The sequence below is a fragment of the Heterodontus francisci genome, unplaced genomic scaffold (assembly GCF_036365525.1).
Source record: "Heterodontus francisci isolate sHetFra1 unplaced genomic scaffold, sHetFra1.hap1 HAP1_SCAFFOLD_545, whole genome shotgun sequence".
Lineage (NCBI taxonomy): Eukaryota > Metazoa > Chordata > Chondrichthyes > Heterodontiformes > Heterodontidae > Heterodontus > Heterodontus francisci.
Genome location: NW_027141258.1, coordinates 738,871 through 763,338, shown reverse-complemented (window position 1 = coordinate 763,338; position 24,468 = coordinate 738,871). Strand labels below are relative to the sequence as shown.

The window sequence follows — 24,468 nt, the reverse complement described above, 5'->3', positions numbered from 1 at the left end:
TCACCCTGAGAGAGAGGGGACTGAGAGACACCAGTCAGTGTACAGATATCTCCCTGAAAGAGAAGAACTGAGAGACACCAGTCAGTGTACAGATATCACCCTGAGAGGGGACTGAGAGACACCAGTCAGTGTACAGATATCACCCTGAGAGAGAGGGACTGAGACACACCAGTCAGTGTACAGATATCACCCTGAGAGAGAGGGGACTGAGAGACACCAGTCAGTGTAGAGATATCACCCTGAGAGAGAGGGACTGAGAGACACCAGTCAGTGTACAGATATCTCCCTGAAAGAGAGGAACTGAGAGACACCAGTGTACAGATATCACCCTGAGAGAGAGGGGACAGAGAGACACCAGTCAGTGTACAGATATCACCCTGAGAGAGAGGGACTGAGAGACACCAGTCAGTGTACAGATATCACCCTGAGAGGGGACTTGAGAGACACCAGTTAGTGTACAGATATCACCCTGAGAGAGAGGGGACTGAGAGACACCAGTCAGTGTACATATATCACCCTGAGAGGGGACTGAGAGACACCAGTCAGTGTACAGATATCACCCTGAGAGGGGACTGAGAGACACCAGTCAGTGTACAGATATCACCCTGAGAGAGAGGGACTGAGACACCAGTCAGTGCACAGATATCACCCTGAGAAAGAGGGACTGAGAGACACCAGTCAGTGTACAGATATCACCCTGAGAGAGAGAGGGGACTGAGAGACACCAGTCAGTGTACAGATATCACCCTGAGAGGGGACTGAGAGACACCAGTCAGTGTACAGATATCACCCTGAGAGAGAGGGACTGAGAGACACCAGTCAGTGTACAGATATCACCCTGAGAGAGAGAGGGGACTGAGAGACACCAGTCAGTGTACAGATATCACCCTGAGAGAGAGGGGACTGAGAGACACCAGTCAGTGTACAGATATCACCCTGAGAGAGAGAGGGGACTGAGAGACACCAGTCAGTGTACAGATATCACCCTGAGAGAGAGGGGACTGAGAGACACCAGTCAGTGTACATATATCACCCTGAGAGAGAGATGGACTGAGAGAAACCAGTCAGTGTACAGATATCACCCTGAGAGAGAGGGACTGAGAGACACCAGTCAGTGTACAGATATCACCCTGAGAGAGAGAGAGGGAACTGAGAGACACCAGTCAGTGTACAGATATCGCCCTGAGAGGAGGACTGAGAGAGAGAGAGAGAGAGAGAGAGAGAGAGAGAGAGAGAGAGAGAGAGAGAGAGAGGGAGAGAGAGAGAGAGAGAGAGAGAGAGGGAGGGAGAGGGAGAGACGGAACCTTACCATGCGACGAGACAACTGCCTGCGTTACGGGATTGATGATGGAGTGGAGGGAGTTGGTGGTCTGCACTGTTTGGAGCATTTCAGCAATGGTGCTCCCAGGCGGGCGCTGCGGCTGCGATGGATGCTGTATCACCGGGACTGGGGGCCGTGGGCTGTTGACCAGCACCACCGTTCGGCCATCAGGCTTCTGTGCCGGTTGGAACATCCTGAAATGGAGAGAGCGAGAGAAACGGGCAACGGTGAAAGGTTCAGCCTGATTTGCATCTGACGGTGAGGTGGCTGCTAGAAGCCGGTCACCGAAGGATACATTTCAGAAGACAGGGACAACGAAAGGAATGAAGGTGGTTGAGGCAGGAGGAGGAGAAATATTTGGAGGAAGAATTTTGAGGGGGTGGGGGGGGGGGGTGGACAGACACAAAGGGGAGGGGAGGGGGAATAATCGGTGCTGTAAATACAGACAGGAGGAGACATGGAGGACCCACCTGTTGACCTTCATGCGGACAGGTTTGGGGCGCGGAGGTGGGTCGGGGGCTTCCGCGATCTCTTCAATCAGCTTCTTGGTCACTTTGTTCTTGGGCAGAAACACTTCCGACTCGTACTTGGAGAGCCTGCCCTCAATGTTGATCAGGTCAAAGATGCCAAGGTCCACCTGCTGAGGAGAAGCGACAAGCACAGTCAGGGTCTCCAGGTCAGCAGGACTGCACGCCCACCACTTCCACATGCCACCACCCCCCCCCCCCCCACAGTATGTCACACCCCCCGCAAATGGGGGAACCAGCTGAAGAACAGGCACGGAAGGCAGATTCCTTCTGCCGCCCCCCCCACCGCCCTCTATTCAGCTGGGGCTGGTGAGATCCTTCCCGCCTCTCAACCTCCTGGGCGCGGCGTGCGTATATAGACACGCGTCCCTGCGCAAACCTTACCTTGAAGGGGTCGTACTCCAGGGCGCGGAGGACGCAGGACGCGGTGGTGTAGCAGATGCCTGCGGTGATTAAAGGGGAGTGGATGGGACGGGGGTCGAAGAGATTCGGATGGTTGCACACTTTTCTCAGTTGCATCAGGATGTTGATGACACTCATGAAGTGCCCTGTTTCCAGGGTCTCTCTGGTACTGGTCGGTGTAGATAACAAAAAGAAAACACAGGTTACTCACCCATCGGAGCAGGGGGTACAGGATGGAGAGGCAGCTGCTGCGTCCATCAGCGCAGGGGCAAGAAAAACTCAACTGTATCGGATCGACCCCGCAACACAGGAGACGGCCAGTCAGCCCATCGTGTCTGTGCTAGCTGTCTGGTGCAACAATCCAGTCAGTAAATCTCCTCTGCCCCCTCTCTCTCCTCGGCGTCCTGGGCAACTCGTGCTGCCCGGAATTGGACGCAACGCTCCGAACAAACTCTTTCTTCCGTCCCATCTCAACTAACTTCCCTCTTCGATACATCGATAGGGTTTCACTCCCGGTGGGAGCGAGTTCCACATTTTCCCCACTCTCTGGGGAAAGACGTTTCGCCTGAATTCCCTCACTGGATTCATTCGTGACCGTCTTATATCGATGCCCACCACCCCCCCCTCCCCTTAGTTCTGGTCTCGCCCGCAAGTGGAAACATATTCTCCACGTCTACCCGATCGAAACCCCTTTCATAATCTTAAAGACCTCAATCAGGTCACCCCTCAACCTGCTCTTTTCTAGAAGAAAGAGCCCCAGCCTGGTCAATCTTTCCTGATAGTTCTAACCTCTCAGTTCTGGTATCATTCAGGTAAAACCATTTTGCACCTTCAGTGCCTCTGTACCCATTCTATAATAGAGTGCAGAACTGTGCACAGTGGTCCAAGTGTGATATAACCAAGTATCAAAACACCTGGCATGCAGTTTCTCACTGTCCGCATCAAAACACTCCTGGGACAGTTACAGCACAGGGTTAGATACAGAGTAAAGCTCCCTCGACACTGTCCCCATCAAACACTCCCAGGACAGGTACAGTACGTGGGTTAGATACAGAGTAAAGCTCCCTCTACACTGTCCCCCATCAAACACTCCCCAGGACAGGTACAGTACAGGGATGAGATACAGAGTAAAGCTCCCTCTACACTGTCCCCCATCAAACACTCCCGGGACAGGTACAGTACGCGGGTTAGATACAGAGTAAAGCTCCCTCTACACTGTCCCCATCAAACACTCCCAGGACAGGTACAGTACAGGTTTAGATACAGAGTAAAGCTCCCTCTACACTGTCCCCATCAAACACTCCCCAGGACAGGTACAGTACAGGTTTAGATACAGAGTAAAGCTCCCTCTACACTGTCCCCATCAAACACTCCCCAGGACAGGTACAGTACGGGGGTTAGATACAGAGTAAAGCTCCCACTTCACTGTCCCCATCAAACACTCCCAGGACAGGTACAGTACGGGGGTTAGATACAGAGCAAAGCTCCCTCTGCACTATCCCCATCAAACACTCCCAGGACAGGTACTGTACGGGGGTTAGTTACAGAGTAAAGCTCCCTCTACACTGTCCATCAAACACTCCCAGGACAGGTACAGTACGGGGTTAGATACAGAGTAAAGCTCCTTCTACACTGCCCCCCATCGAACACTCCCAGGACAGGTACAGTACGGGGGTTAGATACAGAGTAAAGCTCCCTCTACACTGTCCCCCATCAAACACTCCCAGGACAGGTACAGTATGGGGGTTAGATACAGAGTAAAGCTCCCTCTACACTGTCCCCCATCAAACACTCCCAGACAGGTACAGTACGGGGGTTAGATACAGAGTAAAGCTCCCTTTACACTGTCCCCCATCAAACACTCCCCAGGACAGGTACAGTACAGGGTTAGATACAGAGTAAAGCTCCCTCTACACTGTCCCCCATCAAACACTCCCAGGACAGGTACAATACAGGGTTAGATACAGAGTAAAGCTCCCTCTACACTGTCCCCATCAAACACTCCCAGGACAGGTACAGTACGTGGGTTAGATACAGAGTAAAGCTCCCTCTACACTGTCCCCCATCAAACACTCCCAGGACAGGTACAGTACAGGGGTTAGATACACAGTAAAGCTCCCTCTACACTGTCCCCATCAAACACTCCCAGGACAGGTACAGTACGGGGGTTAGATACAGAGTAAAGCACCCTCTACACTGTCCTCCATCAAACACTCCCAGGACGGGTACAGTACGGGGGTTAGATACACAGTAAAGCTCCCTCTACACTGTCCCCCATCAAACACTCCCAGGACAGGTACAGTACAGGTTTAGATACACAGTAAAGCTCCCTCTACACTGTCCTCCATCAAACACTCCCAGGACAGGTACAGTACAGGTTTAGATACACAGTAAAGCTCCCTCTACACTGACCCAGGAATCTGAAGCTCCCGTTAGCTCTCTCCCTGTGTGCTGCGGTCACTTACGAGGCCTGGGACATGAAGTCGTCGTATAGATAGCGTTGGCGCTTCGAGAGCCGACATTGCACCACGTGCTCGTACTTCTTTGGCATCTGTTTCTCGACGTCGAGTTTTATCCTGCGAAGGAGGAAGGGCCGGAGGACCTGGGTGTGGGTGCAGGGGGGGGGGGGGGGGAAAAACACAATGGTCATCACCGACCCTGACAAAACCATCGCCTGTGCCCTTCACCAGTTCCAGGCGCAACTCGCGCAATGCTCTGCTGACTGGTTTCCCACCACCCGCCCCCATCATAAACTCCAGCTCATCCTCAGCTCCTGCCGGTCCAATGTCCGACCTCGCACCAGGTCCCGTTCACCAACCACCCTCCGCGTTCGCTAGCCTATCTGGTCTCCCAGTGGGTCCCCAACACCTCCAAATTAAACGCGCTCCCAGCCGAAAGTACAAAAAAAACCCTCATGATCTCTCTCGATCTCCAGCCCCATGTCTCTGGTTTTCCAAAGTGGGGGTTATGTAAAGGTCACTTGACTTTTAAAAAAAAAAAACATTTCCAAAGACTGTTTACAAAGGGGCACTGAGAGGTCTTGTGAGGAAGACCAGCATTTCTGGGAAACCACCTGACTTCCAGCTCAATAAGCAACAGAGAACTCTGGACAAGTTGCTTACAAAGAAGTGACAGGTCAAGACTGATGTGTCGGTTTCGCTTTTGAATTGTTTTTGAAGTGAGGGTTGAACTGTATAAAAAAGGAAGAGAACCTCCAAAGGTGGTGAGGTAACCGCAACCCAGCTCAGCTGTCCCAGCAACTCTCTAAAAGAGCCTGAGAAGTCCACGGCGTCGGCTCATCTCGTCTCCGGTCTTTGAAGAAAAGCCTGCTAAATTAATTCGCAACGCCGCCCGAGAAGAACTGTTCTACAAGATCCCAGTGACCTGTCTACGTGTACTCGGGAGGGTAGACCGTATGCCAGTTTTGGAACACAACACATCTCATCTCATCTGTTGTTTTGTTCAAGAATGAGCTAGTACTCAGTGCAAGTGTCTGTCTGTAGTAGAGCTCCAAAAAAAAAAACAAATCCCTTTATTGCTCCGGTTAACCGGTGTAGGAGTGTGTGCGGGGGAGAGGGTGAGAGAGAGAGAGAGAGCGCAAGCACTTAGGTAAAAAAGGAACTTTGACACATGAACATAGCAGCTGGAATAGGCCATTTAGCTATTCATGGCTGATCATCCATTTCAATGCCTTTTTCTCCACATTTTCCCCATATCCTTTTAGGTCACTGGTATTTAGAAATCTGTCAATCTCTGCATTAAACATACTCAATGTCTGAGCTTCTACAGCCCTCTGGGGTCGAGAATTCCAAAGATTCGCAACCCTCTGAGTAAAGACATTTCCCCTCATCTCGGTCCCAAGCGGCTTCCCCCTTATTTTGAAGTTCTGTCCCCTGGTTCCCTAACCAGGGGAAACATTTTAGATACATCAACCCTCTCATTCTTCTCTGGAAACTCTGGAGAATACAGGCCCAGTTTCTTCAAACTCTCTTGATCGGACAGTCCCGCCATCCCGGGAACAAGTCTGGTGAACCTTCTGTGTGTTTATGCTTTACTTCACTGCTGGTCTAGATCTTGAACTTACTATAGAAGAAGTCAAGAGGGGCAGAAGCAGAAGTCGGCCATTCGGCTCCTTGAGTCTGCTCCGCCATTCAGTAATATCATGGCTTAACTCCACTTTGCCGTCTGATTCCCCCTCCCCACCATAAACTGATACATTTTGTTGTTAGTTAACAAAACCTGGTTGCTTTGTTTTATTCTGGGATAGAGTACGACTGACCGTATTGGGGAAAAAATGTAAATGTATTTTGTGACCCACAAAGGAGGAGAACTAGAATGAACAACGAACTCCTCCTATCACTGTCCGAACACGGGCTCATGAGGTTTTTACAGCAGTGATGGAAGAATGAATGGCAGCAGGAAATCCAACGCCCCCCCCCCCCTCCCAGCAGTATCCCCGCGAGTTTTAACACCCACTCCAAGTGCAGATGGGGCCTGGGCTGTACTGAGGGAGGGCTGCAAGCAAGGCCGGAGATTCCTACCTTGTGCAGTCGCTTGACGAGGTTCTCGTTGTACTCCTGGCTGCCCTCGATCATCCCCGTCAGCGGGTTGGAGAACCACTCCTTGAACTCGCGGTGCGACTGGAAGACATGTGGCATCAGGAAGTGCATGAGGGACCAGAGTTCCATGAGGCTGTTCTGCAGCGGAGTACCGGTCAGTAGCAGGCGCCGCTGGCTGTCGACGAGAGAGAGATAGCTGATGAGAAACAGGGATCAACTGCCAGCCCGAAGGGGGAGGTGATATGGGGGGCCAGGTGCTAGCTGGGAAGGGGGACACGCGAGCATAGAGAGTTTGTTTCGGTTTGCAAACAGGGCAGGATTTGGAGCTGAAGGGAGACGGGGGGTGGGGGGGGGGGGGGGGGTCCGGGGACGTACCGACCTGTTAAAGTTGAGCAGCGACTGCCAGCGCTGAGACTTGAAGTTCTTGATGTTCTGGGCCTCGTCTAGTATCATGTATTTCCAGTTTTTCCGACGGAACGCCTGGTGGTCCTGCAGGACCAGCTTGTAGGAGGTGATGCAGACGTGGAAAGCGTTCGGTTTGGTCCAGCCCTGGGACGGCCAAACAGGAGAACAGAGCGTGACTTAAAATGCGCAACCCACCACCCGGCCGCACCAGCTCCGCGGCGTCACCCGTTACCACCACCCCCCCCCCCCCCACGGGGCCAGGACGTAGCGAGCGCTCTCACCTGCCGTTTCAGCTTGCGCTCCTTCTGCACGCCGTAGTAGGTGAGGATCTTGAAGGAGGGGCACCAGCGTTTGAACTCCATCTCCCAGTTCAGCATCACGCTGGTGGGCACGATGATCAGGTGGGGGCCCCAGTTGCCTGGGAAAGGAGGAAAGATGTTGAGGCTCAGGACAAATACGCAGCAGCTTCCTCCACCAGCCCCTCTGCCAGGCCAAGACACGTCCCAGGGCAGGGCAGTGCGGCCTCTTCAGGCCCACCAGGCCCCCACCCACCCCCCAAACCGGCCAGGCCAGTGGCCGCCTCCCTACCCAAAGCAACGCATTCGCCTCAGATTCCACCCTCCCACGCGATCACTGGGAACTCCCCCCCTCAACCCACCCGTCGAAACCAAGTCGCAAAAGGGGCAAGCAACCAACATACATTTCTCGATGGCCAAGTGGGCAAGGAGGGCGATGGTTTGGATGGTCTTGCCGAGGCCCATCTCGTCGGCCAGAATCCCGTTCAGCTTCTTCTCGTACATGGTGACCAGCCAGTCCAGGCCGATGTGCTGATACTCGCGGAGGGTCCCGCGCAGCAGCGAAGGAACGGGGGTCTTAACCTGTAACACAGACACACACAGGCGGGGGACTCAAGGACGGTCCGACCACAAGCATCTCCGCGCGGTGCCGCTGCACCAAAGGGTTGCGAGGCCGGGATAACAAATTCACGGCCAGCCTCCTTAAAAGGTCCTGGCACGCGACAGGCTAAGATGGGAACAAATCGAGTTTACGGGAAATTATAAGTGAGCAGGGATGGGTCGCGTGCTTGGGTTGGGGGGTTGGCCACAAGGGGTCACCGAGGGACGGTAGCCAAGTTAATCCTCCCACTCAATGTCACTCAGCCCTCCTCTGGACAAGGAGGGAGCGGTAAGGAAAATGGTAGCATGGTGGTTACGATTCAGGACCAGCAATCCAGAGCCCCACACTAGTGATCAGGACACAAACCCGACCATGACAGCTGAGTAATTTATAAAATTTAGTTCAATAAATCTGGAATAAAAAGTGAGTCTCGTCAATGGTGACCATGAAATTGCTGGACTATCATTATAAAACCCATCTGGTTCACCAATGTCCTTTAAGGAAGGAAATTTGGTGTCCTTCACCAGCTGGATCAGACTGACGTCACTCCACAGGCCCTGCAACATGGTTGACTCCACACTTCTCTCGAACTTCACGACAGCAGCTCTTCACCCTCGATGGCAATAAATGCTGACCTCGTCGGCAACTGCCACCTCCCTACCTGTCCCCCAGCACCTTCTCCTCATCCCTCTTTCATCGGGCTGCTCCTTGCCCCATGCCTGTCCGCCAAGCCCCTCCACCTTCCCACTTGACTGCCATCATGTGCCAACCATGCTTTGGAAGTTCTCCCGCTCTCCGCGCGGTCAACTGCGCCATAGGGCCTTGGGGGTGTTTCTCGACTGCTCCCCTCAGACCCTCGCCCACATTCCTGTCCGCCTTTCCCTCCCCAGCATTCCCTTTTACTTCTGTTCTCTGCGCACGCTGCGCTGTCCCTTTGCGATTCACGGGTGGCCGGGCACACACGCAGGTCTCAGAAGGAACAGTTCATGGACCGACTACACCTCAGCCGCGCTGCACCTGCCCGCCTCGCTACTTGCTCCTTCCAGCCTCTTCCTCCCCCGCCCAACCAACCTCACGGGCACTCGGGTACCTGGGTGGTGGCCAACGTGTAACCCTTCGGCTGGAGGCTCTCTGCTGCTGCCGCAATGTCCGTGATCTCCTTCTTCGGCCCTTTGGCGTCAGACTGGGCCAGATCTCTGCTCAGCTCCCCGTCTCCGGGCTCACCCTGGATCAGGTACTCCACCCCGATGTCCTCTTCTGTGTCCTCCTCCTCCTCCTCCTCTTCCTCCTCCTCATCTGTTGCGGTTGAGTTTTCAGAGCCTGAGGGCAAGGGAAGCAAGTGAGCCCATGGACCACAACACAATAGGAAAGCCCCAGACACCAGCCTGAGCCACAGGGAGAGAGCTGGGCAGTGGGATTAGTTTGGGGATTGATAGAGGGATATGGGGAGAGAGAGCGGGGCAGTGGGATTAGTTTGGGGATTGATACAGGGCTATGGGGAGAGAGTGAGGCAGTGGGATTAGTTTGGGGATTGATACAGGGATATGGGGAGAGAGCGGGGGCAGTGGGATTAGTTTGGGGATTGATACAGGGCTATGGGGAGAGAGCGGGGCAGTGGGATTAGTTTGGGGATTGATACAGGGCTATGGGGAGAGAGCGAGGCAGTGGGATTAGTTTGGGGATTGATACAGGGATATGGGGAGAGAGCGGGGGCAGTGGGATTAGTTTGGGGATTGATACAGGGCTATGGGGAGAGAGCGGGGGCAGTGGGATTAGTTTAGGGATTGGTTTGCTTTTTTTTTAAACAAGACAATGGGGCAACAGCAGTGAGTTCCTCACCTGTTGAACTGCTACTTTCCTCCTCCTCCTCGTACTCTGTGGCCGTCTCGTCACTTTCCTCATCGTCCTCCTCTTCCATGTCGGAACTGTCGTCGGAGTCGGACTCGGGCGTCTCGAAGGAATCCGAGAATGCCGCGCTGTATTTCTTCAGCAAGTCCTCCATTGGCAACTCGCCTGGCGGAGGGAACAAAGGGCGATTTGAGAAAAGCGGAAAGGGGGTTTAATATAAAAGCAAATCGTGGCTCAGTCAGGTCACTTACTTTCTTTAGCCAGGTCGTCCAGCTCGGCCTTGTGGTCGACATCTCCTTCCAACTCCTCCTCCGCGTCGATTGTCTCCTCTTCATCTTCACCTGCATGCAAGCCACCAGATACAGCATAACAGAGGAAGACATCAATTAATACCCCTCCCCCTCGATTAGATTCCAGTCTGTAACTCACTCCCGGGTATCTGTTATTCTATATATAAACCCCCCCGAACCTCTCGATTAGATTCCAGTCTGTAACTCACTCCCGGGTATCTGTTATTCTATTTATAAACCACCCGAACCCCTCGATTAGATTCCAGTCTGTAACTCACTCCCGGGTATCTATTATTCTATATATAAACCCCCCCGAACCTCTCGATTAGATTCCAGTCTGTAACTCACTCCCGGGTATCTGTTATTCTATTTATAAACCACCCGAACCCCTCGATTAGATTCCAGTCTGTAACTCACTCCCGGGTATCTGTTATTCTATTTATAAACCACCCGAACCCCTCGATTAGATTCCAGTCTGTAACTCACTCCCGGGTATCTGTTATTCTATATAAAAACCACCCCCGAACCCCTCGATTAGATTCTAGTCTGTAACTCACTCCCGGGTATCTGTTATTCTACTTATAAACCACCCCCGAACCTCTCGATTAGATTCCAGTCTGTAACTCACTCCCGGGTACCTGTTATTCTATATATAAACCACCCCCGAACCTCTCGATTAGATTCCAGTCTGTAACTCACTCCCGGGTATCTGTTATTCTATATATAAACCCCCCGAACCCCTCGATTAGATTCCAGTCTGTAACTCACTCCCGGGTATCTGTTATTCTATATATAAACCACCCGAACCCCTCGATTAGATTCCAGTCTGTAACTCACTCCCGGGTATCTGTTATTCTATATATAAACCACCCGAACCCCTCGATTAGATTCCAGTCTGTAACTCACTCCCGGGTATCTGTTATTCTATATATAAACCACCCCCGAACCTCTCGATTAGATTCCAGTCTGTAACTCACTCCCGGGTATCTGTTATTCTATATATAAACCCCCCGAACCCCTCGATTAGATTCCAGTCTGCAACTCACTCCCGGGTATCTGTTATTCTATATATAAACCACCCCGAACCCCTCGATTAGATTCCAGTCTGTAACTCACTCCCGGGTATCTGTTATTCTATATATAAACCACCCGAACCCCTCGATTAGATTCCAGTCTGTAACTCACTCCCGGGTATCTGTTATTCTATATATAAACCACCCCGAACCCCTCGATTAGATTCCAGTCTGTAACTCACTCCCGGGTATCTGTTATTCTATATATAAACCACCCGAACCCCTCGATTAGATTCCAGTCTGTAACTCACTCCCGGGTATCTGTTATTCTATATATAAACCACCCGAACCCCTCGATTAGATTCCAGTCTGTAACTCACTCCGGGTATCTGTTATTCTATATATAAACCACCCCGAACCCCTCGATTAGATTCCAGTCTGTAACTCACTCCCAGGTATCGGTTATTCTATATATAAACCACCACCCTGAACCCCTCGATTAGATTCCAGTCTGTAACTCACTCCCGGGTATCTGTTATTCTATATATAAACCCCCCGAACCCCTCGATTAGATTCCAGTCTGTAACTCACTCCCGGGTATCTGTTATTATATATATAAACCCCCCCCGAACCCCTCGATTAGATTCCAGTCTGTAACTCACTCCCGGGTATCTGTTATTCTATATATAAACCCCACCGAGCCCCTCGATTAGATTCCAGTCTGTAACTCACTCCGGGTATCTGTTATTCTATATATAAACCCCACCGAGCCCCTCGATTAGATTCCAGTCTGTAACTCACTCCCGGGTATCTGTTATTCTATATATAAACCCCACCGAGCCCCTCGATTAGATTCCAGTCTGTAACTCACTCCCGGGTATCTGTTATTCTATATATAAACCCCACCGAGCCCCTCGATTAGATTCCAGTCTGTAACTCACTCCCGGGTATCTGTTATTCTATATATAAACCCCACCGAACCCCTCGATTAGATTCCAGTCTGTAACTCACTCCCGAGTATCTGTTATTCTATATATAAACCCCACCGAACCCCTCGATTAGATTCCAGTCTGTAACTCACTCCAGGGTATCTGTTATTATTTCTGTAAACCCCCCCCCCCGATTGGATTTCAGGGCCTCAGTACTGCTGAGCCCTGAGGAATCTGGGGTGGGGAGGGGGAGGAGAGCAGGTGCGGTTACAGTATCCAGCATTTCCAACACCGAGCCCATTCACCAATTTATGTCTGAAGGGTGAATGGAGGCGAGAAGATCCCGCTTACTCAGACGAATGAGTTGCGAGGTCAAACGACCTGCTGGCCCACATGTCCAGGGCTGGCTGGTGAACAGACTTTCACACGAGGTCCCGAAAACCCCGCATGGGGACCCTGCAGCTGTTGACAAGGCCGCAACGCAGCGCTCACCTTCTTCCTCGTCGGCGGTGAACTCATTGTCTTCCAACGCATCCCGCGACCCCTGCTGGACTTGGCCGCTCTTCGGCTGGTGTGCGTTCTGCGCAGCGGGAAGGAAGATAAATGTTCAGCTTGGCCAAACCCGGGAATCAGCCCGTACAAGAGCTTGTGGCAGGGAGAGCGCTCACGATACGGCGCTTGGGGAGACCCGCACAGCGACACGCTCCCGTCCCGTCCCCTCCGCGGGCGCCGTGCTCCCTCAGCGCCACCACAGAAGCCTCGGCCTGGACTCAAGTCTCCGCGACGCGCGCAGGGAGGGTCGGCTCGCACCCACGACCCCGACGAGGGGGGTGGCGCGACGGCCAAAAGCGACCAGCGGGGGGAAGCCGCCACGTGAACGGCCCTCGCACCCACCTGCGGCGTGCGGCTGGACCTGGGCCGCGGCTCCTCGGACGAGTCGCTGTCGCTGCTTTCCCCGCTGCCCGCCGCCTCTTCCGCCAGGCCGGCGGGCAGGGAGCGCAGCACCTCCTCCAGCGGCAGCTCGCTCTCGCGCCTCAGCAGCTCGATCTCCCGCCTCCGCGTCTCGGCGTCGTTGCCGGCCTGCTTCTCCTCCACCTCGATGGTCTCCTCGTCGTCCTCTTCCTCGTGTGGCTCAAAATCTGCAGGCGGGGGGGGGGGGGGGGGGGGGGGGGTGGAAAATAGGGAGCCCGAGTTAGGGGGCCGCCTTTAGCTCTTCCCTGCGTGTACAACGCTGTGCCCTTCAGCCCCCGCCCTGCCCTTCAACCCCCGCCCACCCTACAAAAGGGAGGGGGGAGAATTTCAAATTTAACCGGATGTCGGGGCGCGGACCCACCTTCATCCTCGGTGACGGAGCCGGACACTGGGGGGCTGGAGGCGGCCGATCCAGCCAGGGACGAGCCCAGCTGGGACGAGCCCGGCTTGCTGGCCGGCTGTGACTCATTCAGGCTCTGGCTGAGCAGGTCAGAGTACTTCTCCGTCTGGCCCACGATGAAGTCCAGCTGCAGGTCCAGGGCCTTCTTCCGCTTCTCCTCCAGGCGGGACTGCTGCTTGAACTGTACCACCTGGACAGGGAGAGGAATACGGAAAACAAACAAACACCCGTTAAATAAGGCGGCTGGGAACCGCCGGACCGGTTGCAGCGCAGAATGAGGCCACCCGGCCCGTCAGGTCCGTGCCAGCTCTCCCTGCAAAACAACTCAAAACGACTGTCCCAGTTCCACTCCGCCCGCCCTTCCCCCGCAGCCCGGTACACCCGGAGTGCTGTTAGGGAGGGAATTCCAGGATTTCGACCCAGCGACAGTGAAGGAACAGTCCATATTCTCCCAAGTCAGGATGGTGTGTGGCTTGGAGGGGGGGGGGGGGGGGAACGTCTGCGGGCGGTGGTGCTCCCGTGCGTCCGCGGACATTGTCCTTCTAGGCGGTAGAGGCCGCATGCTTGGGCGGCACTGTCGAAGGAGCCTTGGCCAGTTGCTGCAGTGCAGCTCCAGTATCCTAACTCTCAAGAGTCCTGTTCGCTTGTCACACACCCATCCCCAAACCCACGCATGCAGACTTTAATGTTAAAACATTGTCCCTCCGGCTAAGTAACACGGTTGGCACTGAAATAGCCAGCCGTGGGTTGCAGCGGAGAATCATTTTCAGCCCAGCTACCAAATCCCTGCCCACGGCAATAAGGCAGTGACCTGTTTAAAGGGCTCTCTTTGGCACTTCAAATTTAAACATTCCCATTCACTACCCATGCTGTCCCCACCCACAGAGCATTTCATTGGCCACTGGAGAGGGAGCTTTACTGTGTATCTAACCCCCGTACTGTACCTGTCCTGGGAGTGTTTGATGGGGGACAGTGTCGAGGGAGCTTTACTCTGTATCTAACCCCCGTACTGTACCTGTCCTGGGAGTGTTTGATGGGGGACAGTGTAGAGGGAGCTTTACTCTGTATCTAACCCCCGTACTGTATCTGTCCTGGGAGTGTTTGATGGGGGACAGTGTAGAGGGAGCTTTACTCTGTATCTAACCCCCGTACTGTACCTGTCCTGGGAGTGTTTGATGGGGACAGTGTAGAGGGAGCTTTACTCTGTATCTAACCCCCGTACTGTACCTGTCCTGGGAGTGTTTGATGGGGACAGTGTAGAGGGAGCTTTACTCTGTATCTAACCCCCGTACTGTACCTGTCCTGGGGAGTGTTTGATGGGGGACAGTGTAGAGGGAGCTTTACTCTGTATCTAACCCCAGTACTGTACCTGTCCTGGGAGTGTTTGATGGGGGACAGTGTAGAGGGAGCTTTACTCTGTATCTAACACCCGTACTGTACCTGTCCTGGGAGTGTTTGATGGGGACAGTGTAGAGGGAGCTTTACTCTGTATCTAACCCCCATACTGTACCTGTCCTGGGAGTGTTTGATGAGGACAGTGTAGAGGGAGCTTTACTCTGTATCTAACCCCCGTGCTGTATCTGTTCTGGGAGTGTTTGATGGGGACAGTGTAGAGGGAGCTTTACTCTGTATCTAACCCCCGTGCTGTATCTGTTCTGGGAGTGTTTGATGGGGACAGTGTAGAGGGAGCTTTACTCTGTATCTAACCCCCGTACTGTACCTGTCCTGGGAGTGTTTGATGGGGGACAGTGTAGAGGGAGCTTTACTCTGTATCTAACCCCCGTGCTGTATCTGTTCTGGGAGTGTTCTGGGGACAATAGTTGGCCGAAATGGGAAGATAGTCAACAGTAACATCTCGCCTTAAGCACAAAAAAGTTTCTCCTCCAACATATGATCCACGTGGCACATTTTAAATCCCTGCCCCTCTCTCGAAACACCCCCAAACTCAGCTCTGAAAGCTCAAGAGAAAGACTGCCAAACGTAACGTTTGCGTTCAGCCTCCTAAAGGATTGACGGCCGTTGACCTCTGACCCTCTTACCTTTTCCACATTGGTCCAGAACTGCTTGACCTCCTTGGCGATGGTGGAGGCGATGCGCCGGAGTTTGGCCTGCTCGTCCCGCTTCGCCCGCTCCTCCTTCTGCCGCTGCTCCTCGTGAAAGCGCAGCACCGTCCTGGCGACCTGGGTGACAATCGAGTCACGGGGTTAAGGAGTAGACAGGCAGAACCATGGGGTAGAAAACCGTGTGCCAAGGCCAGGGCAGGAGGTTGGAGGGTGGGGGGAAAACGGCGACTGGGCACACGCCTGGCTCAGTGCCACACTCGGTACGCGGTTGGCTATCGCCAGGCTGCATCCACCTCGAAACCCTGCCCTTCCTCCCCTCGCACCACAAGCCCAACCGTCGAACCGAACAGCCAACTGCATCTCTGGACGCGAGCCCTGAGCAAGGAACGCGTCAACCGCAGTGATGAACCTTTCTATTTTTCAATGGCCCGCTGCGTTTGTGGCTTGCCACAGACGCTGAGGGAGGGAGTGTCGCAGGGCAGGTGCCCCAATCCCCCCCACACCCCGCGCACGCGGGAGATAGAAGGCCACCGCTCGCCTCTGCCGGACCTCACCTTCCTCGCCACGCCCCTCTTCCAGCGCCGCTCCTGGGCAAAGTCGGCCGACAGCCACTGCATCTCCTCACACAGGTAGTCCCAGTGCGTCTTCGGCCGGGTGGGCTCCTGCACCCGGTTCAGTCTCTTCAGAGACCAGAGCCCCTCCCTCCGCAGCTCGGCAATCCGATGCTCAATCTTGGCTTCCTGATTCCGGGGCAGAGACAGAAAAAGAGAGGGGGCGGGGGAAAGAGGGAGAGAGAGAGACAAATATCAGGTTTCATGCTGCGAGTAGTTTGCAAAGCCCAAGCTTCAAATACATCCATCCCTGAGAAACGGACAGTAAACGGGGAAGGCGGCTGAGGGTACAGTTGAAGACCGAAAGGGGAGAGGGCGAAGGGTCAGACCGAAAAGGTGGGGGGGTGGCAAGAGAGGGGGAGGGTCAGAGGGTTTTGGGGGGGGGGGGGGGGGGTGGGAAGAGGAAGGGAGGGGGCAGGGTCAAACTGAAAGGTTGGGGAGGGTGGGGGGTGGTGGGAGCACAGTCAGACCAAAAGTGGGGAGAGGGGGCAGCAGCTCACTCAGCACAGGCTGGGAACGGAGACTGGGATTGGTGGGCGCAGGCCCGGGGGTGTTTGGGTGCCCGGCCTTTACTCACATGCTTGGCCTGTTCGGCGATCTCCGCGTGCGTCTTGTCCCAGGGCTGCCCCTTCACGTTCTGGTTGCAGTGGCCGAGGTCCGGGGCCCAGGGCCCGCAGGCGAGCGCCTCCCTGGGCTGGAGCCGGGGGGAGCCGAACGCCCCGGGCCCGTCCAGCGAGTCGTTGGCGAGGGAGCCGAGGTGGGCCGGGGAGCAGCCCGCGCTGGAGGCGGGCGAGGACGAGGAAGCCGGCGAGACGGGGCTGCTGCCGGTCATTCTCTCCTTGTTCGGTGTAATCTGCGGACAAGAGTCAGACAGTTAGCAGAGGCCGCCTTCCACGCCCACAAGACAGCCAATTTGTGCACAGCAAGCTCCCACGTGTCGACAACCAGGTGGCCTGCTCTTTTCTCGCCATGTTGATGGGAGGGATGAAAATTGGCCAGGACGCCAGAGGCAACCACCCTGCTCTTTTCAAAATCGTGTCACGAGATTATTGCAGTCCACTCGAAAGGGTAGACGGAGCATCAAGGTCGAATAGCTCATCCAAATGATGGGGCCAACAGTGCAGCACTCCGCTACTTAAGAAAAATAACTGAGGGGTGGGGGGAAAGCAGGGAGTTATAGACCAATTAGCCTAGCACGTGATGTTGGGAAATTGCCGCAGTCCAATTCAGAATGGCGGGGTGGGGGCTGAACACTGAAAATTTTCAGTTGACCAGCGTGGATTTGTAAAGGGTCGGGGGGGGGGGGTGTCACGTCTGACGAGTCTGCGTGAATTTCCTGAAGAGTAGCGGACAGGGGAACGTCCACGGATGTTATTTACACGGACTTCAGCAAAGCATTTGGTGAAGTTCCCCATGAGAGACTGTTCGCTGCAGTCCAAGCTCGTGGGACTGAAGGCGAATTATTGATCTGGTGAGGAGATTGGGCGAGGGGGCAGGACACAGGGATAATGGGAGGGTGCTCGAAGTGGCAGGATGCGACTGGTGGGCCTCCCACAAGGATCTCCGTGGGAGCCTCGACTATTCACTGTATTAACATCTCAGATGATGGGATCGAAAGGCACATATCCACATTCACCAATGACACAAAGGCAGGCAGCACTGTCAGCGGTGTAGGTGTACAGATCATTAAAATGTCACCAACAGCTGCAGAAAATAATCCCAATGGCTACTGGAACACTGGCCTTTCAATCTCGAGGTGCAAAATACAAGGAGGTCGGAAGTCATGTTTCAGCTGTACAAAGCCCTGGGTAGATCACGCCTGGAGTTATTGGGAGCAGTTCTGGGCCCTGCACCTTCGGAAGGAGATAATGGTTATTGCAGGGTGTGCAGTGGAGATTCTGAGACATCAAGGGTTAAATTACAAGGTTACACAAACTCGCTGTTGTATTCCCTTGAGTTTAGAAGGTAATGGGGGTGATCTGATCCAAGTTTTCAGGATACGAAGGGGGAACGGATCGGGTAGGGAAAGAAAGTATTTCCACTGGGTTGGGGACAAAAACTGAAAATGACAGCCCGAGCTTTCAGGAGTGAAACTGGGAAACACTTCCACACGCAAAAGGGCAGGAGACGTTTGGAATTCTCTCCCGCAAAAATGGCAATCGTTGCTCGATACATTTTCGCACCAAACTCCCTTCACTGCTTCCCTCCCTCAGCCTTGGCACCTCTGACCAGTGATTCCCAACTCCTTGACAATTCAGCAAGCTCCCTCTCCCGAGTTCACCGCCCTCCTACCCTCCCTTAATCTCTTCCCTCCATAACAACTACGTTAGCGGATATTGCTCCTGGTTCGCTCTCCTCAGTTACTAACGCTTCCCTCTTCCCCCACCAACACCTCCTCAAAACGGCTCTTATCGAAGTCTAAGGCGCGACTGTGACAAACAGTAAACTTTCCCTCCCCGTCCTCCTCGACCTGTCTGCACCCTTTGGCGTGGCTGACCACACCATCCTCCTCCAACGCCTCCCCGCTGTCGTCCAGCCGGGCGGGACTGCTCTCTTTGTATCTATCTCATCGCAGCCAGAGAACCGCCTGCAATGGCACGTCTACCTGCACCATTACCTCTGGTGTCCCCGCACCCTGCCCCGAGGATATATCCTTGACAACCCGCCCCACCCCGTTGCTCATCTACATGCTGCCCCTTGGTGACATCATTTGAACACAGCGTCAGTTTTCACATACGCCGACAACAGCTCTACCTCACCATCACCTCTCTCCACTGTCTCTAGATCAGAACTGCCTATCCAACTGTACTGGATCAGCAGGTATTTCCTCCAATTAAATACTGGGAAGAATGAAGCCATTTCCCCCGAAACACAAACTCCATCCCTCTCCTTGGCAACTGTTGGTGTCATATTGGACCCCGAGATGGTTTTGCTCCGCCTGACGCGCTGTGGGACGTCCCACCGCGCCACACAGGAGTCGACAGAAATATGAGTTGTTGTGGCCTCTGGAGGTGGTTACAGGTGGGTGACGGCGAGAGCCACGGAGGGATCGGAACGCAAGGGGAATCCCAAAAGCCGAGACCCGGCCAGACCAGCAGCCAACGCAGGAGGCGAACGAGACTTGGCACGAGTTGTCATGAGGGGCAGCAGAGGTTTGAATGAGGTGAAGCTGGCAAGAGGACGGAAGGTGGGGGGGGGGGGGGTGGGGGGAGCGACTCCAGGAAGTAACCTTGTAGGAGCAGGAAGTAAGTCACTTCAGGTTGATTCCCCTCCCTCCCCTCCCAGTCTCCAACCTCGCCGGAGACTCCAGAATGGTATATCCAAGATTTCGAGGCACTTGAGGAAATCTAGGGGGTTTGGGGATAGGCTGAGGAAGTGTGGAGTTGACTGAGATCAACCATGATCTCGCTGAATGGCTAAAGGCGGCTCGAGAGGCTGTGCGAAGTTTGAAGGAAAGGGAGCGGGGGGGTGGGGGGAGGCTCCATTCGGCCCCTCGAGCCTTATCCGCCATTCAACAAGATCACGGCGCCCCCCCCCCCCCTCTCATCCTTACACGCTTCAACAAGATCACCTAACACATGGAGTGGTTGCACGGATGCATTTAAGAGGGACCAAGATAAAACGCAGGAGGTGAGATATGAGGAGATGTTGAGAGGGCGGGGAGGGGGGCTCGTGTGGACCAGCATGGAAGAGCTGGGCTGAATGGCCCATACCGATGCTGGAAATGCACCGTAATACCTGTTTCTGGTGTGCGTTGTAGTGTAGAGGAGAATTGGTCTGCATCTTACACCCTCCTCCACCTCTGACGCCGACACTCTCCGCGAGCTCCAGTGCAGCCAAAATGCCAGGTACCTGCTGCAGGGCATACTGGGTGCTGACCACATTCTGGACAGCCGGTCTCGGGGACGAGCTGTCCAGGTTCTGGGTCCCCTGCTGACCCAGGCTTTGCTCGACGGCACTGAAGAACACCCCACCTGCAGGGAGAAAGGGGAGGGGGTGGTTAGATACAGAGTAAAGCTCCCTCTACACTGTCCCCCATCAAACACTCCCCAAGACAGGTACAGTACGGGGGTTAGATACAGAGTAAAGCTCCCTCTACACTGTCCCCCATCAAACACTCCCCAGGACGGGGGTTAGATACAGAGTAAAGCTCCCTCTACACTGTCCCCATCAAACACTCCCAGGACAGGTACAGTCCCGGGGTTAGATACAGAGTAAAGCTCCCTCTACACTGTCCCCCATCAAACACTCCCAGGACAGGTACAGTACGGGGGCTAGATGCAGAGTAAAGCTCCCTCCACACTGTCCCCATCAAACACTCCCAGGACAGGTACAGTACGGGGGTTAGATAGAGTAAAGCTCCCTCTACACTGTCCCCCATCAAACACTCCCAGGACAGGTACAGTACGGGGGTTAGATACAGAGTAAAGCTCCCTCTAAACTTGTCCCCATCAAACACTCCCAGGACAGGTACAGTACGGGGGTTAGATAGAGTAAAGCTCCCTCTACACTGTCCCCCATCAAACACTCCTAGGACAGGTACAGTACGGGGGTTAGATACAGAGTAAAGAACCCTCTACACTGTCCCCATCAAACACCCCCCAGGACAGGTACAGTACGGGGGTAAGATACAGAGTGAAGTTCCCTCTACACTGTCCCCATCAAACACTCACAGGACAGGTACAGTACAGGGTTAGATACAGAGTGAAGTTCCCTCTACACTGTCCCCATCAAACACTCACAGGACAGGTACAGTACGAGGGTTAGATACAGAGTAAAGCTCCCTCTACACTGTCCCCCATCAAACACTCCCAGGACAGGTACAGTACGGGGGCTAGATGCAGAGTAAAGCTCCCTCCACACTGTCCCCATCAAACACTCCCAGGGCAGGTACAGAACGGGCTTCGATACAGAGTAAAGCTCCCTCGACACTGTCCCCATCAAACACTCCCAGGACAGGTACAGTATGGGGGTTAGATACAGAGTCAAGCTCCCTCCACACTGTCCCCATCAAACACTCCCAGGACAGGTACAGTATGGGGGTTAGATACAGAGTAAAGCTCCCTCTACACTGTCCCCCATCAAACACTCCCAGGACAGGTACAGTATGGGGGTTAGATACAGAGTAAAGCTCCCTCTACACTGTCCCCCATCAAACACTCCCAGGACAGGTACAGTATGGGGGTTAGATACAGAGTAAAGCTCCCTCTACACTGTCCCCCATCAAACACTCCCCAGGACAGGTACAGTACGGGGGTTAGATACAGAGTCAAGCTCCCTCTACACTGTCCCCGATCAAACACTCCCAGGACAGGTACAGTATGGGGGTTAGATACAGAGTAAAGCTCCCTCTACACTGTCCCCCATCAAACACTCCCCAGGACAGGTACAGTACGAGGGTTAGATACAGAGTGAAGCTCCCTCTACACTGTCCCCATCAAACACTCCCAGGACAGGTACAGTACGAGGGTTAGATACAGAGTGAAGCTCCCTCTACACTGTCCCCGATCAAACACTCCCAGGACAGGTACAGTATGGGGGTTAGATACAGAGTAAAGCTCCCTCTACACTGTCCCCCATCAAACACTCCCCAGGACAGGTACAGTACGAGGGTTAGATACAGAGTGAAGCTCCCTCTACACTGTCCCATCAAACACTCCCCAGGACAGGTACAGTACGGGTGCTAGATACAGAGTCAAGCTCCCTCCACACTGTCCCCATCAAACACTCCCAGGACAGGTACAGTATGGGGGTTAGATACAGAGTAAAGCTCCCTCTACACTGTCCCCCATCAAACACTCCCAGGACAGGTACAGTATGGGGGTTAGATACAGAGTAAAGCTCCCTCTACACTGTCCCCCATCAAACACTCCCAGGACAGGTACAGTACGGGGGTTAGATACAGAGTCAAGCTCCCTCTACACTGTCCCCGATCAAACACTCCCAGGACAGGTACAGTATGGGGGTTAGATACAGACTAAAGCTCCCTCTACACTGTCCCCCATCAAACACTCCCCAGGACAGGTACAGTACGAGGGTTAGATACAGAGTGAAGCTCCCTCTACACTGTCCCCATCAAACACTCCCAGGACAGGTACAGTACGAGGGTTAGATACAGAGTGAAGCTCCCTCTACACTGTCCCCATCAAACACTCCCCAGGACAGGTACAGTACGAGGGTTAGATACAGAGTGAAGCTCCCTCTACACTGTCCCCATCAAACACTCCCAGGACAGGTACAGTACGGGGGTTAGATACAGAGTGAAGCTCCCTCTACACTGTCCCCATCAAACACTCCCCAGGACAGGTACAGTACGAGGGTTAGATACAGAGTGAAGCTCCCTCTCCACTGTCCCCATCAAACACTCCCAGGACAGGTACAGTACGGGGGTTAGATACAGAGTAAAGCTCCCTCTACACTGTCCTCCATCAAACACTCCCCAGGACAGGTACAGTACAGGGGTTAGATACAGAGTGAAGCTCCCTCTACACTGTCCCCCATCAAACACTCCCCAGGACAGGTACAGTACGGGGGTTAGATACAGAGTAAAGCTCCCTCTACACTGTCCCCCATCAAGCACTCCCAGGACAGGTACAGCATCGGCTGGCTCCAGTCTCCTGCACTTATTAAACATTTTTAACACCGTTAAACATCCCAAACTGCTTCACAGCAGCGATTATCTAACGACTTGACCCTGGCGCCATATAAAGGAGATATGTGAACAGCTGACCAAACGCTTGGTCAAACAGAGAGGAGACGACGAAGAGGTTTGAGAATGGAATTTGAGGGCTAAGTAACTGAAAACACGGTCACCAGATTGGGGACCTGCAAGTAGACCAGAACTGGAAGGAGCACAGATATCTCAGGGGATTGTCGGGGCTGGAGGAGGTTACAGAGATCTGGGAAGAGACATGAGGGATTTGAAAACGAGGATCAGAATTTTTTGTATTTTAAATCGAGGCTTTGGCGAACCGGGAGCCAGCGTCGGTCAGCGAGCGCAGGAGGGGCGACGGGTGAACGGGACTCGGTGCGAGTTAGGACACGGGGGCAGGGGGGGTGTGCAGCGGGAGTTCTGGGATGAGCTGACGTTTCCAGAGGGTGGAATGTGGGAGAGCAGCCGGGAGAGCCTCGGAATGGTCAAGCCCAGCGGCGACGAAGGCACGGGCGAGGGTTCCAGCAGCCGATGAGCTGAGAGATGGGCGGAATCGAGTGATGCTGTGGAGGTTCAGCGGCATGAGCGTGCCGTTCATGCAGTCCTGCGTGGCGGCCTTTGGAGCCCGATAATTTCGAGGCGAGGAGGGTCGAGACAGGTGGCGGCGAAATTGAACTGGGTACAGTGTAGGGCTCGCTCCAGACTGCAGCAAACACTCCGGTCAACGACCCCCATTGCCCACCCCCCCCCCCCTCCTCCCACCAACCCCGACATTCGCCGAGTCCCCCTACCTGGATGCCGTGCAGTATCCCGGTCTCCTTCAATGTCTCCTTCCACGATGTTGATTTAAGTTGCAACACTGGCCCTGCCTCACCAAACAACAGGAAGGAATCGATTAGAACAATAAACCGGTAGATCGCTTCAGCTGCACAAAACAGCGACGCTCTATCAAAGTCTCTCTGACGCAGCTGGTGTAAAGCGTAGAAACTCAGAAAACAGGAGCAGGAGGAGGCCATTCGGCCCTTCTCCGCCATTCAAAAAAGATCATGGCTGACGGTCTAATTCAGTACCCTGTTCCCGCTATCTCCCCAAATCCCTTTGGCATTAATCTATCCATCTCCTTCTTGAATATATTTAACGACTTGGCCTCCACGGTAGAGAATTCCACACACTCTCCGTGGAGAAATTTCTCCTCATCTCAGTTCTAAATGGCACACCCCATATCCTGAGACTGCGACCCCTGGTTCTGGACACCCCAGCCATCGGGAACATCCTCCCTGCATCTAGCCTGTCTAGTCCTGTTAGAATTATATAGGTTTCTATAAGATCCCCCCTCATTCTTCTAAACTCTTGTGAATATAGGCCTAGTCGACCCAATCTCCTCATACGTCAATCCTGCCATCCCAGGAATCAGCCTCGTCAAATCTACTTTGCACTCCCTCCAAGGCAAGAACATCCTTCCTCAGACAAGGAGACCAAAAGTGCACACAATACTCCAGATGTGGTCTCACCAAGGCCCTGTATAACTGCAGTAAGACATCCTTGCTCCTGTACTCAAATCCTCTTGCAATGAAGGCCA

At 53.9% G+C, this 24,468-nt stretch overlaps 1 protein-coding gene across 2 annotated transcripts in view; it reads right to left on the bottom strand.

Annotated features, from left to right (window-relative positions):
* srcap (Snf2-related CREBBP activator protein) overlaps positions 1-23,938 on the bottom strand; it is a 41,276-nt gene extending 17,338 nt beyond the window's left edge. The window contains exons 1-19 of one of the 2 annotated variants that reach the window (XM_068026954.1): positions 23,681-23,761; positions 19,976-20,211; positions 16,815-17,090; positions 16,181-16,366; positions 15,603-15,743; positions 13,525-13,753; positions 13,086-13,330; positions 12,684-12,771; positions 10,211-10,300; positions 9,951-10,124; positions 9,202-9,431; positions 7,915-8,092; positions 7,496-7,632; positions 7,189-7,358; positions 6,792-6,984; positions 4,716-4,852; positions 2,233-2,419; positions 1,792-1,961; positions 1,310-1,515 (exon numbers count right to left, since the gene is read on the bottom strand). In XM_068026954.1, the coding sequence (XP_067883055.1) occupies positions 1,310-1,515; positions 1,792-1,961; positions 2,233-2,419; positions 4,716-4,852; positions 6,792-6,984; positions 7,189-7,358; positions 7,496-7,632; positions 7,915-8,092; positions 9,202-9,431; positions 9,951-10,124; positions 10,211-10,300; positions 12,684-12,771; positions 13,086-13,330; positions 13,525-13,753; positions 15,603-15,743; positions 16,181-16,366; positions 16,815-17,090; positions 19,976-20,020 (3,082 nt within the window). In that variant the 5' untranslated portion in view covers positions 20,021-20,211; positions 23,681-23,761. Of the gene's footprint in view, positions 1-1,309; positions 1,516-1,791; positions 1,962-2,232; positions 2,420-4,715; positions 4,853-6,791; positions 6,985-7,188; positions 7,359-7,495; positions 7,633-7,914; positions 8,093-9,201; positions 9,432-9,950; positions 10,125-10,210; positions 10,301-12,683; positions 12,772-13,085; positions 13,331-13,524; positions 13,754-15,602; positions 15,744-16,180; positions 16,367-16,814; positions 17,091-19,975; positions 20,212-23,680 lie in introns of both variants that reach the window. The other variant, XM_068026953.1, reaches the window with a different exon arrangement.
* Positions 23,939-24,468: the final 530 nt, after the last annotated feature.